This window comes from Cnephaeus nilssonii, assembly GCF_951640355.1.
Source record: "Cnephaeus nilssonii genome assembly, chromosome: 21".
Classification (NCBI taxonomy): domain Eukaryota; kingdom Metazoa; phylum Chordata; class Mammalia; order Chiroptera; family Vespertilionidae; genus Cnephaeus; species Cnephaeus nilssonii.
This window is the reverse complement of record NC_137092.1, coordinates 28,205,508-28,218,266: the sequence shown is the minus strand read 5'-3', so window position 1 is coordinate 28,218,266 and position 12,759 is coordinate 28,205,508. Positions and strand designations below refer to the sequence as shown.

Here is a 12,759-nt window from a genome sequence, read left to right as displayed (position 1 = left end):
CGAATTAATCCTTATTAGTAGCCATGCTGGTATTTTCTCCTGACTATCACTCAAAGGATGAGTTTGGGGAATCTACAGAGCCTGACCAAGAAAAACAAATACTGAGAGACAGGTCTTCTCACTTCAGGGCTGTGCTTCTACCATAGCAGAGTTTTGTCTTTGAACTACACTTTATTCCTAGCTATTATTTTCCTTGACAATTAGGCTGAATACCAGTTCTTTGCTGACTCCATCGATCATTCACAACAGACAACACAGTCGAGCAGATGCATAACTCGCATTCAAATGTTTCCGTCAGCACCCGTCTTTTCACAGTTGGTCATTGATTTCAAGGATCCAAATGACTGACCTTTCTGAGTTTCCCTCAGACCTATGGGTTTCTCTCTTTAGTTATCACCGTACACATCTTCTACCTTCTTCCAAACGTATGTCCTGGCCCAAAACGTCTGTCTCCAACACTGCATCATCTCCATGATTTCCTATGAAAGCATCATGTGTCTGACTTGCCTTTTAGCTAAAGTTGACGTGAAATTTGCCGGACTGGACTCTGAAAAACGTTGACACACGTTTATGCTGGCGACAACTCTACTCACTCTCCCCCAGCTGCAGGCACAAGAGTGACAGGCTGACCTTGAGAGAGAGTGCAGCTAGAACCTGTTGCAACAGGTCCCCTCTATGACTCCTCCTCCTCTACGTTCACGAACTAGAACTACACCATTATTATTACTCCACAGTCACACCTGGTAACTTGACACTGGCTGACACCTTCCCAGTGTGTATTTCCAATGTCTCCGTTTCCCACCCTTCTGAAGGGCTTAGTGTCACCGGAAAGCTTGGCACCTTCCCTCCGTGCCCAGGGCTGCAGATCACTGATAAAAACGTTAAAGAAAACCCATCTTAGCTCCAATCTCCACATAATGCTCGCTATTTAAAGCCTGTTCAAAGAAGCGCCTGTTCCCCCCTACCCTTTGTTTCTTCTGTCTCAACGACTTCCTTCCCTTTGACAAAACTCATCCCTTCCCATTCCACGGCCTGTCTCTTTGGTGTGGCAGGGGAAGGGAGGGGCGGGTGGGCACAGGCTTTTGGGAAGTTTCAGTAAATCGTCTCTATGGGCTTTCCCACGTCACAGGCTTGGTTCACTTAAAGCCAACCATTCTAGTACCGGCTGTGTGGCTGTGGGCAATGTCCCTTTACCTCCCTGGTTCTCAAGCCTCTTCATCTATAAAATAAAGCAACTGGCCTTTGTAATCTGTGGTGTCCCACGTCCAGATAGAAAAACGGAAAGTAGACCTTAATCTGTCTTGATAGATGGCAAACTGTACTTTCTCAAATAGGCTGCGTTGTTGAAGATTTGTGATTTTTTTTGTTTTTTGGGTGTTTGTTTGTTGTTGTTGTTTTGCCTACAGGACATATGATATCTCTCTGGTGGATGGAACTTTTCATAGGTAATCAGAGATGATGCAGATATTGAAATAAATAAAGAGGAAATCTGAAAACCTTGAGCCACATCTCTGCCACGTAAAGTACAGGGACGTGTCACTGGGCACTCTGGAGTGATTTCACATAGAAGCCAAGTTTTCCAACGGACTGAGGGAAATGACACATCCAGTTGTACCATCTATGGTCTTTGTGGGCGGCTGTGTGAAGCCAGCTGGACTCTGAGTGGCATCCAGCTAACGGAGCCAGCGAGGGAGGGGTAGACCCAGGGCTGAGAAGCACTCTGAGTTATGTGTGCAGGTGTCAGAGGTCACCACCTAAATGCCCGCAGGGCCATGCGGTCTCAGGAAGGGAGTCAATGCTGCTGACTGCATCACTGTGGGGCGCTGGGGACCTGGGGCAAACTAGACAGTGTATGCCTATCTATGAAGCATCCAAATTCAATTCTTTGAAAATGGGCCAGGTGAAACGAAACCACCTATAGACCAGAATCAGCCCTCCTGGGACCAGTTTATAATCTCTGACTTTACAGGTACTCTAGTCCTCTGATTTCTCTGCACTTCAACAGAATCTAAACTTGCTACTCTACTAAAGCTGGAGAGAGGAGGCACGAGGGGATGTTTTTCTCTGGCAACGTAATATAAAAGATTCCATTTATTTAATGGATGAAACCTCTACTTGTGAGTAATAAAACTTTTTTTAAAAAAATCCTGTTTTTATTGATTTAAGAGAGAAAAGGAAAGGGAGAGAGAGAGAGAGATACAAAAATCAATGGTGAGAGAGAATCATTGATTGGCTGCCTCCTGCACACCCCCTTCTAGGGATGGAGCCCACAACCCGGGCATGTGCCCTGACCTGGAATCGAACCACGACCTCCTGGTTCATGGACCTATACTCAACCACTAAGCCACACCAGTTGGGCAAAAACAATCCTTTTTTAAGAGAATAAAAATAGTGCCCACCCTGTTTTCCTAGGGCCCCAGTAAGGACTGAACATCACTGAGGATACGTAGTATAGCAGCTACCCAGAAATGCCAGCCGCTACCATCATTACTATTACTACACCGCGCCAGGTGATGGAATGTAGTTCTTCCACAGAACCACAGAGAATCATAATATCCTCAGGCTGGGGAGGGTTAGGTCTTGTACTGGTCAGACAACAGCCATACCAGAACGCACAGAAAAAGGATTCTGTGCATTCTAGCTCCTGCTGCCACTCAAGTACTGTGGACCAGTTTAATGTGGGAATACACAGCACATCTGTCAATTTCCTTCCCCACCCACTTCGCTCCAATTCAAGGTCCCAGCACTGAGATTCCAGGGATAATGTGGAACAAAGAATTCTAGAACATCTACTCCCCGTGCCTCCTCTCCCCGCAAGGTGTGTTTTTTTTTAAAAAATCCATTATTGAAATTAACACGCCATTCCCAATCCCACCCATTATAATGATACCCCTCCAAATTCTAAGAATCCCTTATAAGGAAGTGGATGTCTTTTAAAAATTCAGATAGCATAGCTGGCGTGCTTCGACATGACAAAACACCTCTTCCCACAGCTCCTGTTTGTTTTTCCCCTCTCCCCACCCCTCGGCTGAAGGTAAACACGGCTGTGTGGGATCATCACGTTCTACTCAGCTTTTGCATACATAGAATAATCTAAATTTTTAATCCATGCTCTACTATAAACCTTTATCATTCCATGGGTCGAATGTGGAATCATTTGGAATCGATAAGTGAGTGAATGAACAAATGAATGAATGTATCTTTGAAAATCAAGGAATACACGTGGATAAAATTAATACCCTGGCTTAAGAAATTGTTATTTTCAGAATGGCTCAACAGAAACGCATGATTCTGTATGCTTTTGAGCAGTTCTGAATAGATCACCAAATACTAGTAAACACACACTAACCATCTGATCAGAAATGAGATCATTTTAACACTTTAAAGGCAAAGGTGCTTTTAGAAGTACTACACTTCACCTAATTTTTTTTAAATGTTGCTTTACTATTTAAAACAGAAGTATATTTTGCTTTTTATAAAGGGTGAAAATCAAATGTCAGATGCATGGAAAACCCTAACATTGCATGAAAGCTCCCTTTGAAACATAAATGTCCCTGATGTATTATTTCCTTGTGAAATTCTGATTTTTCCCCTCATTGACAGGGCACCTGAAGAATAATGTCAACTGCTAGTACTCAAGGATACTGATTTATTTCACTCGTTGTTTTCTCTCCCCTAAAGGGAGCGAATACCAAAAGCAACACCCAGGTTAGGTTTAAAGGTTAACTTCATTTTATTTGTCTACACCTCAGTGCTCTAGAGCAGTGGGTTGCCTACACAACTCCCTACCTCCCTGCATGTTTTTGCAAACTGTAGCTTCTTCCTGGGGGGACAGGAGGGGGAGAAAGCAGCAGCTCCATACATTGGGAAGGCTCGCACCCCGAAGCAGGCCTGGCACTCAGGTGTGCTCTGGACTTAATTAAGACAGGTATAAACTCTGCGCGGTCCTCTTCTTCGCAGTAAGACTTGAGGAAATCCTAGTTGAGGATTGGGAAAAGCGAGTCCATCGGCTTCCCTACAGGAAGTTACGTTGGTTTTGTAACAGCTCCCCAGACTCTGTAGGATGTTCCAGTGAGTCAGGTCCAGGAGCGGAAATGGTTACCAGGGCCACGTATCTACGTCCATATTTGCATAGATAGGGAACATTTTCCTTTTGTTCCCCTGCAGGCTTTTTGTACTGACTTGGTCTCTTTGATCGCACCCATCAGATCCACCCAGCTGAGAGCAGCTCACAAGGCAACAACCACACAAGCGGAGGTGCATGAACAGAGGTGGGCCCACGGCTGTCCTGGGCAGGGCAGGCTCCCTAACTTGCAGAGTCCAGTGAAAAATGAAAATGCAGGGTCTGTTGTGCAAAAATTAAGAATTTCAAGAGGGCAACAGCAGAGATTAAGCCGGGCGCAGGGCCTCCCTGTGGAAATGAATGCACGGGTCTCGGCCCATGGAGCTGGCCCAGGTCCTGGAAGACACTTGCCAGGCTCCCTGGGTTTCAGTAACCTTTAAGGACACGCTCAAATAAGTCTCCAATACATCAAACACTCGGACATGAAAGCAAAGCTGCCTGGAGATCCAGCTCTTTGGGGGAGCGGGAAAAGTGCTGAGGTCTGCTCATTCTTCCCCTCCTACTGACTAGCGAGATGCCCACCTTGCTTAATAAAGGTTGAAATCAAAAGCCAGGTGGATGGCAGCTACCATTTTTCACCGACTAACCTCCTTGTGGGCAAGCCATTCTTCTTGCCTCCAAGATTGCTCTGTGGCTCACAGACAGCCATTTTCCTCTGTCATCTCATCATACATTACACGAACCACACAGAATCATGTTGGAGGTTAAGTCCTAGTATCAACAGAGTCTGAAAATATCCCAACTATCTGGCAGGAACAACCACGTCCTCAATCATCTGGAGAGAGAACAAGCTCCCATTCACCAGATGGGGCTGCTCGGAAGGAGGGTCTGCGATGCTCAGCAGATTCTATCCTCCGCGGGAACTCCAACCGCCTGGGACTGGAAGGGAGTCCCTATTCCCCAGCCCACGGGGACACTTTAAATAGCCATTAAGATGGCATTTCGAAATAATAAAAGCACTCAAAGAACCGGAGGAACAGAATAAATGGTGTTGTAAAAGGAAATGGGGACATTACCATAATTAGAGCTTCTAAAAGGGACAGTAAACACTGGTTGGACGCAGACTTACTTCCAACAGCATTCAAGGCAGATGGCAAGAGCTTAAGTGGGGACAGCACCGGTATTTGAAAGAAAGGAAAGATGAAGAAAGCCTTTGTATGATCTTTGGACTACCTCCTAAAACCTAGTTTATTAAAAAAAAAAGTATATATTTATTCAAAACACCCTTCTGGCCTTTATGAGGATGCTAGGCTTCACCTCGTCTGGCTTGATGATCAATACACCATTGGGCCCTGGCTGGGTGGTTCAGCTGGTTGGAGCATCGTCCCATGCACCGAAAGGTCACGGGTTGGATCCCAGGTCAGGGCACATACAGGAGGCAACAGATGGATGTTTCTCGATCTTTCCCTCTCTCCCTTCCTCTCTCTCTAGAAATCAAGAAAGCATACATATCCCTGGGTGAGGATTAAAATGTGTGTGTGTGTGTATTTATTTATACACACACACACACACACACATATATAGACATATATATATATATATATATATATATATATATATATATATATATGGCCCAAAAATGTAATTGGAAGAAAAGGGGGCCCCCATCATAATCTAAAAATGTAAGAACCTAACTCCTTTGCCATTCACCATCACAAAAAGATGCACACGCCCTCTTAATGGTGCAGTTTTCAATGTGGAAAGACACCTTTCCAGTGAGTTCTTCCCAGAGAGGAACGACATTTAACACTGAAGAATGTCCCCATACAATCCCATACAGAGAGCAAGCATTTTTAAAATCTTCCCTGGAATGAGTGGGAGGCAGCCTGACCTAGCAGACTAGCACAGAGCGTCACCAGAGCCTGTGGGAGGTGCACAGAAAACGGGGGCAGCACCCACTAGCTGGAGGGAGCCTGGGACAGGTCCTGCAGACCAGGACTTCTGGCCAGATGCTGGGCCCGTCCTTGGCGTGCAGAGTGGCTGCGCCGGGTACAGCAACGGTTCCACTGCTTTGCTTCTATACAGAGCTCCCCTCGAGGAGGGCGGGCAGTCCCACCTGAACGCCAGGCTGCAAACCCGTCCTGGAAAAGAAGGAAAGGTTATCTGCCCTCACGCGGACAATTAAAAGCTCCTTTGCACGAGGCAAACATACCATTCCACGGTGAGCAATGCAAAGGCAAACACGTTCTGGTACAAGAAAAATGTCCCAGAAGTAAATGTTTTTCAAACCATGCATGCATGGGGTCAGCAGCTTCAAGTTTTGAAGCCTAAATTCCCTCTTCAAAAATGACTTTTTCGTTGGAAAAGTTTTCTCTTTCATATTGGGAAAAAAAACAACACTCAAGAGGGACTTCCTTGCTGGAGAAAGACTTGGAAAAAGCCCAGAGCTAAACTCAAAGCAGTGATCTTGGCCAGGAGTTCCCCGGCTTCCCTTTGCTATTATTAAGTACCCTTCTGTTTGACTAAGAATGTCTCCACCTCTCACAAGCCATCTTTTTTCCTTCTGTGTCCAGAAAAAGCTGAAAACCATGTGTTTATAATGAGCCTGTTGCTATGCAAATGATTAAAACACATTACAAAAATCTTTCCTTTGAGTCAGGGGAAGATGAACTGCTAGTAAGAGTCCCTTTGCTGAACAGAAAAGCTGGCAACAAGAATATGAGAAGCTAAGCGAAATGGAAAAGGAAAGAAAAAAAAAAACTATGATGGCCCCATCCCTTGAGTCATTTTAACCAAAGGTTTAGAGGGAAAATGAACATTTTTACAGCCCCAAGGTACTGTGTCTTACAGTTTGGAGTGGGGTTAACAAAATTTATTCTTAATCTCCTTAATTCCTATGGTTTCATGACTCACCCTCCATCTGTCTATGAGGGTATCCTTTTCACCAGTTTCTTCGCACTTCTGTAAGAGTATCAAGAGATTTCTTTTTCCTTGTATGTGTACTCCTATGTGTATTCTCCTTTTAATATCTTTTGTCTTCTCCTTCAATTATCACCTAAAACTAGGGCCTGAGTGGTTCATTTCTCCCCCAACTCAATCATAGTATCTTGGCCGATTTCCCTCACTTATGAAGAGATTTGTTCTTCAAAAGGTATATCCAGGAGATGAGACACAGTATGTCAAAATTAATGTCAAAAAACAGAGCTTCTTAATTTTCTAATTTAAAAAAGATCTTGACTTGATCATTTCAATAAAGTCCATTGCTTTTTTAAACAGTTTGCAGCCAACAACATTCGCAAATTTTTGTTGTGTTGTTTTGTATAGTCCATTTTTTGTTGTTGTTTTTAATCCTCACCTGAGGATCTTTTTCCCATTGATTTTTAGAGAGAGTGGAAGGGAAGGAGGGAGGGGAGGGAGGGAAGGAGGGGACAGAGAGAAAGAGAGAGAGACAGAGACAGAGACAGAGAGACAGAGAGACAGAGAGACAGAGACAGAGAAAGGTGAGAGATACCAATTGGTAGTATGTTTGTATGTATCCCAACCAGGACCAGGGATCGAGCCTGCAACCCAGGTACGTGCCCTTGACCAGGAATCAAAACCATGACCCTTAGGTGCACGGGCCGACGCTCCAACCACTGAACCACACAGGCCAGGGCTGTATAGTCTATTAATCTGCCAAGTTTTCAAGGGAGGGATTATCTGGGGATAAGAAATGAAATACATGCCTTTTAACTATAACTTCCTTTCACCCCTATGTGTCTTAATATACATGGGTTGTCACACACATCAAACTAACAGTTTACTTCTAAACTCTCTTTCTTCCGAGAGGAGAAATGCTGGTCCTGAGGAATTCTATAGAACCTGCTTCCCTCTCAGAGAGAGGGAGCCAGACCATTGCAAACACGTGTTGGGGGAAAACAAGTTTGGTTGGCTCCAGACAAAGGCTTATTTTTTAAGCACAGATGGTTGAATGGTTGCCTCCTCCAACGGGTTTGCCCGCCGTGAAAGACAGATTTCTATTTCTAATCTATGCAAATATCTTTCTCTGTGGGCATCACAAAGACCAACTGTTTGGTGTCAGACTCGGCCGATCCCAGGTGCTCGCAGATGCCAAAGCCCATCTCCCACCTGAGCCGCCTGGAAACTGGAATAACAGCGGCTGGCTGCAGAGTTAGTCACTACCCTCCTCCTCCTGTGAGGATTCCTCTGGAACCCCGCCCCACCAGGCTGCTCTGCCTCAGGAGTTTCAACATGCAGATGGGACCCCAGATGCTTCTAAAACCTCGCGAAACTGCTCAGATTTCCGCTGCCCACCTTCCCCCCCCCCCCCCCCCCCGCCACAAAGGCTCCTAATGACTCTTCACCTTGAATTCAGCTCATCTATTTGCCTCTAACATCAAACCCAGAAACCCTGAGCATCGAAAGATGCGATTCTGTCCAACCCATGTCTCCTTTATACTCTAGCCTTCCACCCACGGTAGGTCTCACTGAATCACACCTGAGTCACTGTCGGTGGCCCTCAACTTTCCCACGTGTATGTTAGTCCCTTTTGCTTTCCTTTCTCCCTCTATAAATGTTCCTTCCTGTACCTACAATCCTTCTCTCTTATTTCTCCATCTCCCCAGGTTAAGTCTTTGATTTGCTCTGACACCCCTTGAAGCATTCCAGTTCTAAGGCACCTGGGGGCAACAAAAATTCCTGAAATACTCATTCTCTCTCTCTCTCTCTCTCTCTCTCTCTCTGTCTCTCTCTCTCTCTCTCTCTGTCTCTCTCTCTCTCTCTCTGTCTCTCTCTCTCTCTGTCTCTCTCTCTCTCTCTCTCTCTGTCTCTCTCTCTCTCTCTCTCTCTCTCTCTCTCACACACACACACACACACACACACACACACACCCCTCCTCATGCTAACCCAGATCCTAACCTTAAGCATCCTTCACCATAAAAGGTTATATCAGAAACCTACATAGTTTAGTGCCAATGTTTGAGCCTAAAAGTGTCCTCAAAGTGTTGCATTCTTTTCTTTGTTAGTTTTTCTGAGCAAATGGCAGTAAGAGAGTTTGCTTCAGAATCTTGTGTTGGAAAACACTGTCCCTCCTCATCGAACTTCATCTTAAACGGACCAAGCTCACTGAACAAAAAGGAATTCTAAAGGAAACGGAAAGACGTGCCCCCTAATCCCCAGCCCCATTAACCAGCACCACCAAAAACTCTTACTCTTTACCTCAAATTTGAAGTGTCAACACTTTTTGCTTTGTTTCAGCTTAGGAATGCAAATATTGACAGCCAAATAATGCAGCGTTAAGTTTACTTACCTGGAAAATCTAAAACTATAAAGAACTTCAGACGTTAATTAATGTATTGATTCCCAAGTATGAACGAACATCAGAACCACCCGAGGAATTACTATTTTAAACAATACATCCTCCTGATCCCCAGCCTTAGACATTCCAATGCAGACTTCTGGTACAGCCCTAGCATCCATATTTATAATAAACACTCCGGGTAATTAGGATATAGCAGGCCCTGGTCTGTTTAAGCAACTGGTCTATTCAACATCCCACCCCATATGACAGTCTCCTCCATGGGACACCACATCACTACCTGCTCTGTGCCAGCAATTCCAGACACCAGGGACCTTGCCCTTCTATATGTCTGCTTGCTCCACGTTTTTATGGACTTAACTATTAGAAACCATGTTCTTATGTTGAGCCAAGTAACCAAAGCCTTTCAATTCCCTGAACTTCACTATCAGCCCTAATTTTGTGTCCCAGAGCAGACACATAATTCCTTCCCCACAAGTCTTCATACATCCCAGGGCAGCCACCACACCCTCACAAGTCTTCACAAACTGATTTCTTTAACTTCTTAAAGCACAAGGCCCGAGTCCCTCGCCATTTCAACTGCTCTTCTGCAACAACAGACCCAACAGAGTAAGTCTGTCTAAAGTAGCAGCACTTGGTTTTTTTCTCACGATGACTTTTTTCAATAGGCATTAATTTATAGCCCGTGTTTCAGTCTTGTTACTCATTGCCTTGCAGTTAATGGTCCGAGAGCCACGGATCGGCAAGTACTTATTAACCCAATGCTATGTTCCTAACTGCGTAAGTACTCAGCAAGGATTCATAAGCCAGCAGGAATTGTCCACATTTGAGGCGTAAATCATTTCTTGTACAGAAAGGGCTTAGCCCTAGCCGTTTTGGCTCAGTGGATTGAGCATTAGCCTGTTGACTTGAAGGGTCCCAGGTTCGATTCTGGTCAAGGGCACATGCCCAGGTTGTGGGCTCGATCCCCAGTAGGGGGCATGTAGGAGGCAGCCGATCAATGACTCTCTCTTATCACTGATGTTTCTCTCTCCCTCTCCCTCTTTCTTCTTCTCTGAAATCAATAAAAATATATTTTAAAAAAGGACTTCGATAAGTGAAATAACTTGAAAACAATGGATGGCAGTATACAACCAAGTGCTTCAAACGAATGGCACCTGAAAGACTGAACACGGGTTTCCTGGGTCGGACTGTGAGCTATCTCAAGCCTCTGTTTACATAAAAACCACCTATTTAACAAGTTTTTTATTAAAAAAAAAAAGATGGAAGCCATTACCTCAAAATGTATATATAAAAATGTCAAGTACATTCTATCTCAGAAAGTTAAAATCTAAGAAACCACACATGCACGCATCGAGTCAAACGCCACTTGCTCCTTTGTCTCAGCATGTCACTGGCCCTGCTGCCCACGCCCTCGGAATGCCATGATCCGGGGAAAAGGCAAAAATCAGAGAATTCAAGCAATTCCTTTTATTACTGCAAATAACCACTGGACGAGATAACCCCCCAACAAGGACAGTTTAATGGAAAACTCTTACCAATAAGTGAACTATACCACCACCAACAAAAATGCATTTGTTTCACTCATAGAATCACAGATTATCAGAACTTGAGGAACTTATCCAAATCCCTCTCTTGACAGATGAGGGGAAATACCACTTCAAAGACGGCAGGTGATTCTCTCCAAGGTTAAGCAGCCAATGAGCAGGAGGAAGGGACCAATCCCCGGGTGGGTCTCCCCTCATTCACCCTCAGACAATCAAAACTCTTGTCCCCTCAACGTTTTCCTCAACTCTACTCCCGTCTCCCAATACCCTCCCAACCCTCAAATCCAAAGTCTGAAGGCACATTTTGTTTGGGGACATTTTGAGCGAAGGCATGGACTACCCAGTAAGTAGGAGGTCCATTTTTTTTATTAGATTCTAGCCTATTTTCCCCACAGCCTCCAATGAATACTGCCGTGCTGCTAGACACGAACTTCTACCTGACTCAGGATCACTGCTGTCTTATGAGCATTGTAGGGAACAGTTGAGTCGGAGTTAGCAACATGAATTCAAACAAATATTCTAAAGCTGAAAAGCAACTGGGAAAGAATCCCCATCTACTGCCCACAAAACACACGCACACGTGTACAACACACACACACACACACCCTACATGAACCAGCTCATGTCCCTCATCAGAGGCCTCGCCGCTCATCCACGCCCTGACACGGAATGCGGGGAAAATGCACCTACCTCGTGGCCTCCTGCTGAAGCCATGACACATTTGGCACGTAGAACATGACTCCGAAGAAAAGCAGAGGCTCATTAGCGAATTTGTCCAGATGTTTCTTCAGCGGTTTCTCCAGCTCCACCCATCGTGCTTGCTGGCTCTTGCTGAGAAACCAGAGGCCAAAGTAGTGCGTCTAGATAAAAGGGCAAAACAACATCAGTTCACGCTCACGAGGGCCTTCCCAAGACCACACAGGAAACGAGGCTCCCAGCCTCCCGGCCCCCGCGGTTCCCCAGCCCATACACAAGCACTCAGCTGTCACTTTCTAACGTTGGGACGACTTAAAAAGAAACCACACGTATACATGTATTGTGATCGACACGGAGTATCCAGAGGCAGTATCCACACCCATTGCTGCTGTTTGCCTACGTGGGTGCCGATGCACCTGTGTCGGGGAGAGGGGGGGGTGCAGGGTGGGGACCTCACCGACTTTTTCCTTAGATCTCAAGGCTGACTTTCCCGTGGCTCCTGGTGCCTCGCGCTCTCACACGGCACAGGCCGGCCAAGGCAAGCACAGTCCTTGCACCTGCTGCAAAGGAACCGATGACTCAACTCCTAGGACAAGACCTTCTGCTGACAGCCAGCTCCCACAGCGTGAAACGTTGTCATCCAGCCCCAGATTTTAACTGAAAATGGATTCACTCCTTTGGAGCTTTACTGGAGTCCTTCAAACCACACTGCCTGGACCACTTCATTGTACATGAACCGCAGCAAATCTCTCCCCCGCATCAAGCTTTCAGAGTGGTGGGGGTCTCCTCTTGGCAGCTGCCACAGGGTGATTATGGTGGCTGTTCTTGGCCGATTATGGTGGGATTTGATGGATGAAAGTGAGGTTTCTCACCCTTGGACATGAAGCCTCACCCAGTTTAGTTGTGAACGACGTGCTCCATGATGAAAACGGGTGCTTTCAGGCATCCGATCCTGCCTTCCTATTAACTGATGCTCAGATTTCAGGATTAGCACAACAATCGCCAAAAAAACAGATCACTGCTTTTGAAGCCTTCTTTTCTATTTCAATTACAGCCTCGAATGCTGTACAGCACACCTGGAAAGCTACCTTCAAAAGAATGTTTTCAGGACGATGTTTCATTTCCAAAGGCATTCC

At 45.5% G+C, this 12,759-nt stretch overlaps 1 protein-coding gene across 3 annotated transcripts in view; it reads right to left on the bottom strand.

Moving 5' to 3' along the window:
• The window catches only part of PTPN14 (protein tyrosine phosphatase non-receptor type 14), a 155,345-nt gene that overhangs the window by 74,195 nt on the left and 68,391 nt on the right, over positions 1-12,759 (bottom strand). For all 3 annotated transcript variants that reach the window (XM_079761911.1, XM_079761912.1, XM_079761913.1), the window contains one exon: positions 11,618-11,787. In XM_079761911.1, the coding sequence (XP_079618037.1) occupies positions 11,618-11,787 (170 nt within the window). The remainder of the gene's footprint in view (positions 1-11,617; positions 11,788-12,759) is intronic.